The following is a 6,286-nucleotide window of genomic DNA, read 5'->3' as shown; positions in this document are numbered from 1 at the left end:
GGTAAACATCTTGTGTTAGAAAGCATTAGTGGAACAACAAAATTCACATTTGTTTCCAGTCCTGATAAAACTAATAATTCTGTGTTTTGGTCTGACTCCTAATATTCTTTGTAAATAACACGTATGTATGTATGTATGTATGTATGTGTATGTATGTATGTATGTATGTATGTATATATATATATATATGTGTATATATTCATCTTTCTACAGGTCTGGTGCTGGCAGTGATGGCTCCTCGTCTGTCTGTCTGCACGCGCTCAGACATGGTGTGGCAGAGGGTTTGCTGGAAGCTGCTGGAGAATGTCCCACAACTATGCGTGGAGAGCGTGCTCACGGGACTAGTGCAGGCTGTCACTGGGTGAAAGAACCGTCAAGCATTTAAACAGCCAGCAGTTAGTTTGCTTTGTCTGCCTTCAATGACACTAGTCTCTTGCTTCCTCTCCCAGGCCCGAAGCCTTTGGCAGGATCGTCGGGAATCTCGTCCTAACAAATAAAAAAGCCCAGTTTGTCATCACTCATAAGCTGCTGTTACTGCAGTACAAGTATGAGGTAAGAGGATACTTGCAGCCGGACGGTAAACTACACGTGTATCTTGTAAATATCACATGAAGTGCATGTTGTTGTTTGTTTCCTCAGACTCAAGTCCTGAGAATTATTCTGGGTTACCTCGCAGCAGACAGGGAGAGAAGGCCGCTGCTCATCCAGGTGAGTGCGTTCATATGTTCTGCAGCCAAATTATATAACGTTATACACTACATAATGATGATTTTGACATGTATGCATTCTCAGGTATTACGCTCCCTGTCCCAGACCTGGGCTAACCCCAGTGCAGTGAAGCACACACCTCTAGAGCAGCAGCTGTATGTCAGCAAGGCCTTACTGCTGAGTGTGAGTCTGCTGAAAGACTCTGAGCTACAGGAGCTACGTTCAGGTGCAAATCACAATGTTTGATGCCTCGAATCACTCAGTGAATCAACATAAGAACAGAAACAAAAAAAGGGGGGATAATTAAGATTGTTGCTTTCTGCTCTCCGCTCTCTTTTCTCAGACTTACTTCAGTGTATGCTGGGCGGCATGCAGAGCCACCTGGACAGCAGTGTGGTGCGTATCAGGCGTATGGGCATGGTGGTGGGAGAGTGCCTGAGCTCTCGCATGAATATCAGTGGAACCCAGCTCAAATTTCAGGTACAGGTCCGCGTCGTAGGCATCAAAACATTTGATTCATGACTTGATTGAAATGCCATTATGAGCAGTTTGCATTGTGCCGTATTGCAGTATGATCAAGATGAAGAAACTCGAGAGCTGCTTTCTCTGATGACTCCCAGTACTGCTGATGAAGCAGAGCCTTTAAACAGGTACATGTTTTTACATCTCTGTAACTGTTACATCAGTCATTATGTTAAAATTACCTTATAGTTACTCTAAATCCTGCCAGAACTTGTTTAGTTACGATGAAGTTATATGAAGATTTACACACAATAACGTACCATAATGAACCACTAAGCATTAGTCTCTCTTTCTTCTATAAGTTGTGGACAGTATGTTCAGATAAAAATCTGTGTTGCACATAAAAACAACAAAACAATGATGAAAGCAATTCTAACATTGATATGTTGCCACATTGTGTTCCTGATAGTTCGTAGTTAAAATTTAAAAGTGTGCAGTCTAACCTCATTTTTAACTGTCCAAGGACATAATCTTGGCAACTAATATTCTGATTGCTTAATGACTTAATAACTTACAACAACAGGCCAATTCCCATAAAATGTAGTCACTATATATTTGAAGGGATTGATTTTTTTTCTGTCATCCACAGAGTCGACTCTCCTCAAGAGACAAGTGAAACAACTCCATCTCCTCAGAAGGAATCATCTCAAAATAAGTCTGAACCTCAGCCATCAAAAACTGACCAAGACTCTGACCTGGACAGGTAAGTATTAGCTCTTCAGTTCAGTCAGTGAGGCTGTTTGAAAGCAAAAATATGTGTGTGATTCTTCATGTGTTTTGTTGTCTTTGACTGGTTCAGCGATGATGAGCTCACTCCGTACGACATGTCTGGCGATCAGGAAATCAGTAAAGCCTCCCCACCCCGTTACCTACGAGACTGTCTGGAAAGTATGTCTCCACGTGTTCAATTTGACCTCACCTCCTCTTAAAATGATGTTTTTACAAACTCCAACTCTAATCTAACTACTGTTTTCTTATCTGTCGAACTATCCAGTTTTAATTTCCTCTGAGGATCCAGAGCGCGTGGAGCTGAGTTTGAGAGTCTCCGAGGGTTTGGTGAGGAAAAATGTCTTCGCAACCAGAGAGGTATGTCAGCAACACACATCAGACATCGTTTTCTAGAAGGCGTTGTTCCTTACCTGACTCTTACTGACTGTAGCTTATAGGATCACTCTTCACAATATAGTTCATGTTTGGGTATTATTCCTTTTTCAGATCAGTGTCCAGATGACCAAAGTGCTTCTTCACATGGAGGATAAATACAGCATAAATAGCTTCCTGAGTCTCAGACAGGCGACCATGGTGGCTCTCACCGTCACTGACTGCATCCCTGTAAGATCTGTCACCTCAGTTATAATTTCACATCAAAGATTTACACTCATTACCACACAGCTCTATCACCATTCTCTGCTTCTTTGCCTCGCTTGATAGGTGACTCAGTATCTGACCACAGAGTTTTACTCCTTGAACTACAGTCTTCGCCAGCGGCTCGATATCTTGGAGGTGAAAACAACAGTGGCTATGTGCCTTCATACTTGATGCAATTAGTGATTTGGTATAAGTAAGTATAATCATGAATCTGTTCTCGTTTTTGTTTTGTCAGGTCCTTGCTCTGGCAGCACAGGAGCTCTCTAAGCCAATCACGGAAAAGAAAGATCCATGTATGAGTATTGCTGCAAGCACTGATTTGACTCCGTACCCCGGTGACAACCCCGTTCACTGGCGTCAAGAAGTAGAGAAGCGGATTCAAAGCAAGACAAGACGCCTCAGGAAGGTAGTCAAAACAGATATTTCTATCTCCCTTTTTGGCATTTGAGTGAAGCTCTTCATTCATTTCTCTTGTGCTTCAGGGTGCCACACAACCTCCGGCTAAGGCCACCCCTAACCGTTACGCTCCCGTTGCTGGACACTTCTTTTTTCCTCTGCTCAGGAATTATGACAGGTATGTTTTTTGTTCTTTTAAGTTTTTATGCTAAGGTGCACAGCATAACATGTTAAAACCATGATGTAATACTTTTCTGCTAGACCTCAGGTGACCTTTGACCTGTTAGGAAGCGACCATTTGGTACTGGGCAGGTTGATCCACACCCTGGGACTCTTCATGCATCTGGCAGTCAATGCACCGGTAGGTTTTTTTTCCCCATCTGTCCATGCTAGTGTGACATAATCTCAATGTAGAGCTTTATATCAGTATTAATATGCCAAAGGTTTAGGTGTGGCTCTTGATGCTGTCATATAATATATTTATTTTATAATAAAAGACAATGTGAATGTGATTTATGGCCAGGCAGTTAGAGTTGCTCATTTTACTGAACTTAGAGCAGCTGTAGTTCAGATACTGAAGCCTTTAAGACCAGGAATAGACACTGACACAATATCACAATAAAAACTAACCCCTGCAGCCTTGTATTAGAATAACAATGCTACTCCTGTGGGACTCCTATGACTTTATTTATTTATTTTGTAGATAGCTGCACAGATGGGTCGTGCTTTACTGGACTTTGTGTGGGCGGTGCGCTACCATGTTGACCAGTAAGTATGATTAATATTATTGTTGTAGACAGTAAATTGAAGTCTGAGGAAGCTATTTGTTTGTTAAGAGCGCTATGATGTAGCATTTTTGTTACGAACCAGGATTAATTTATCATTAATTCGGTAGCTGTCTAGCCTCTTCCTAACATGTTTTTTTCATGTGGTTAATTCAGTCCGAGCTGTAACCTTAAATCTGTTTGTTAAAGGATCGTGAGACGAGGTGTCCTCTTCGCTGTTTGCTCTGTGTTTCTGAGCGTGAACAGTCAAAACCTGCTGGTGGACCTCAGTGATCAGCTGTTTGAGACCAGAATTTGGCTGGCAGGTAAAATAAAAACAGTGCTGGTGACCAAGGACAAAGAAATGTTCCGATTTTTATGGATAAATCTCATTCAAATGTCTCCGTCACGCAGAACAGTTGTTCCAGTTCTGTTATTATACAGCCACATTATGCTGCTAATAATAGATTAACCCTAAAAGACATCATTCTTGTAAATGAACAGCAGTTGGAGGCTGCACCTGCATAATGTAATTCTGTCAGGGATGTCCCCTCAGTGACACACAAACATGTACAGCTCTCCCAAGCACAGCTGGACCGAGCATTTCTGGGAAGTAGATGAGGAACCAGGATGTCCTGTACTACACGGACCATCCATTACGTGACTGGCTCATCAACAGTTGGATGTTTCTGTATCCCTTTGAGGATAAAAGTAGTTTCACATTGTAGTGAGTGACACAAAGCTGAATGACATTGTGCAAAGGACACATTTTCCTTCCACACACGATTGTTAATTGTGCAAAGAAAATGCCAAGATTATGTGTAATTACACTAAGTGATGTGGGATTTCTTGCTTCCTGTTGTCACCACTGCTAAAGCTGCCAATAATTCTGATAATATTCACAGATGTGGCTGAAGGAGACCCTGATGAAGACTGCCGGAGTCTGGCTGTACAGAGTCTGGTACTGCTGGATAAGAGCCTGAAGAAGCAGCTACAAGATCAACAAGCATTGGGCTTGGAGTCATGATCACGGCATCAACAATAAACAATGAAACACCTGATGTGTCCTCCGCTTGGCCCTCACGGAGCCTGGAGACTTGGAGTATTGAGGTCGATGGAAATGATGTTCGGGATATTTGCTGGCAGAGGGGCTGGCAAATTTTTTTGGGGCTGGGTTGGACAATTTTTATCATCCTGCAACACAGCCACCAGAACAAGAGGGCACATGTCTGTTTATGAATATCTTTCTCCATCATACACACACGGATTTCAGTAGACCATATTGTTTACACAAACATATTGTGTATAATTTATGACCCAGATAAAATATTGATTATACTGAGAATAGGATGCCATTTTTGTCCACAAATAAAATGCATGTTACGAGGATATCCTTTTCAACCTCTTTCCTGTACTGGCACATCTCTCTGTACTGTGGTTGTTTGTTTTCAAAGGACATCCTGTGAATATTCACTGGCATGCACGCATTCACAAATAATGGAAATACTACTACTACTTCCTCTTGTGAGATAAATGTTCATCTGTATGTTCCCAAACAATGACACATTTTGAAATATACGGTTGTTTATAGTTTTCAGGATGGCCTTGACTCTACCTTAGCATATTTAGTGGGAAGATCTGCATCAACTATCTGACTTGTATATAACAAGTACAGAAGTCAAATTATATTATGATTGATTTTTACGTAGCAGTGGTTAACAGAAACATTAGTTCCATAAACAATAAGTGTGATTGTAATCAAATTTCCCAAATTTTGGTGATACTACTACATTCATCTGAGGTTCATTGTAAGTGACAGTGAAGTAATCTGCTACAAGATTGTTTTTGAAGACCGGAAAATGTCTCATAGTTCAACTTGAAAGCATTTCTGGCGCGTCTTGCATGTCATTAGGTACACTTGTATAATCTAACGTGATCCAATACAACAACCCTTCAGTCTTTGACACTGTCAGAGAGGTAATAATTCTATTTTATGTTTATTATTGAGGTCTTTGTGGGTGCTGTTGTACAGTGCTGCATTGTATTGAAAGGTGTTTCCAATATTATGACCTTATGGCATGGCCAAAATATTAGAAACACCTCCCAGTGAGATGCAGTCCAAATTAGTAGAGTCCTTGTATTGGATCATATTGGATTGTACAAGTAGCCAATTTGTGTGTATGGTTCCTCTAAATTTCAAGGTTCTGTGTTTTTTATTTGTCATTATACATTACAGGATCACACAATGAAATGCAGTTCATGCTACACACAGAAAATGTATGAACAGATGTTCAAAGACCTGGATATCACCAAAGGAAGGCATGGAAAGGAAAACTTAATTGTATTTACAAGGAATGTGTACAGTTTATATTATGAATTATAGTGTAAATATAAATAATGCAGCATAACAGAAAGCTGGGAGATTAAACTGTATCTGTCGAGGACGTGCACTGCTTTGAACACAAATGTCTTTATTTTTTTAGATTACGCTGCTGTCCCATCTAAACACGATCTTCGGCAACAACTCG

At 40.8% G+C, this 6,286-nt stretch overlaps 1 protein-coding gene across 1 annotated transcript in view; it reads left to right on the top strand.

Moving 5' to 3' along the window:
* The window catches only part of telo2 (TEL2, telomere maintenance 2, homolog (S. cerevisiae)), a 16,665-nt gene extending 11,516 nt beyond the window's left edge, over positions 1-5,149 (top strand). Inside the window, exons 4-20 of the mRNA XM_027289760.1 lie at positions 214-361; positions 450-552; positions 640-708; positions 793-934; positions 1,052-1,188; positions 1,279-1,358; positions 1,820-1,933; positions 2,030-2,118; positions 2,225-2,316; positions 2,446-2,562; positions 2,662-2,733; positions 2,834-3,004; positions 3,081-3,172; positions 3,256-3,355; positions 3,698-3,762; positions 3,969-4,084; positions 4,664-5,149. Coding sequence (XP_027145561.1) covers positions 214-361; positions 450-552; positions 640-708; positions 793-934; positions 1,052-1,188; positions 1,279-1,358; positions 1,820-1,933; positions 2,030-2,118; positions 2,225-2,316; positions 2,446-2,562; positions 2,662-2,733; positions 2,834-3,004; positions 3,081-3,172; positions 3,256-3,355; positions 3,698-3,762; positions 3,969-4,084; positions 4,664-4,785 — 1,829 coding nt within the window. The 3' untranslated portion in view covers positions 4,786-5,149. The remainder of the gene's footprint in view (positions 1-213; positions 362-449; positions 553-639; positions 709-792; positions 935-1,051; positions 1,189-1,278; positions 1,359-1,819; positions 1,934-2,029; positions 2,119-2,224; positions 2,317-2,445; positions 2,563-2,661; positions 2,734-2,833; positions 3,005-3,080; positions 3,173-3,255; positions 3,356-3,697; positions 3,763-3,968; positions 4,085-4,663) is intronic.
* The last annotated feature ends 1,137 nt before the right edge of the window (positions 5,150-6,286 follow it).

Source organism: Larimichthys crocea, chromosome XVI, assembly GCF_000972845.2.
Source record: "Larimichthys crocea isolate SSNF chromosome XVI, L_crocea_2.0, whole genome shotgun sequence".
In the NCBI taxonomy this organism is placed as follows: Eukaryota; Metazoa; Chordata; class Actinopteri; family Sciaenidae; genus Larimichthys; species Larimichthys crocea.
The sequence above is the reverse complement of the archived record's forward strand: the minus strand, read 5'-3'. Positions and strand labels throughout refer to the sequence as shown.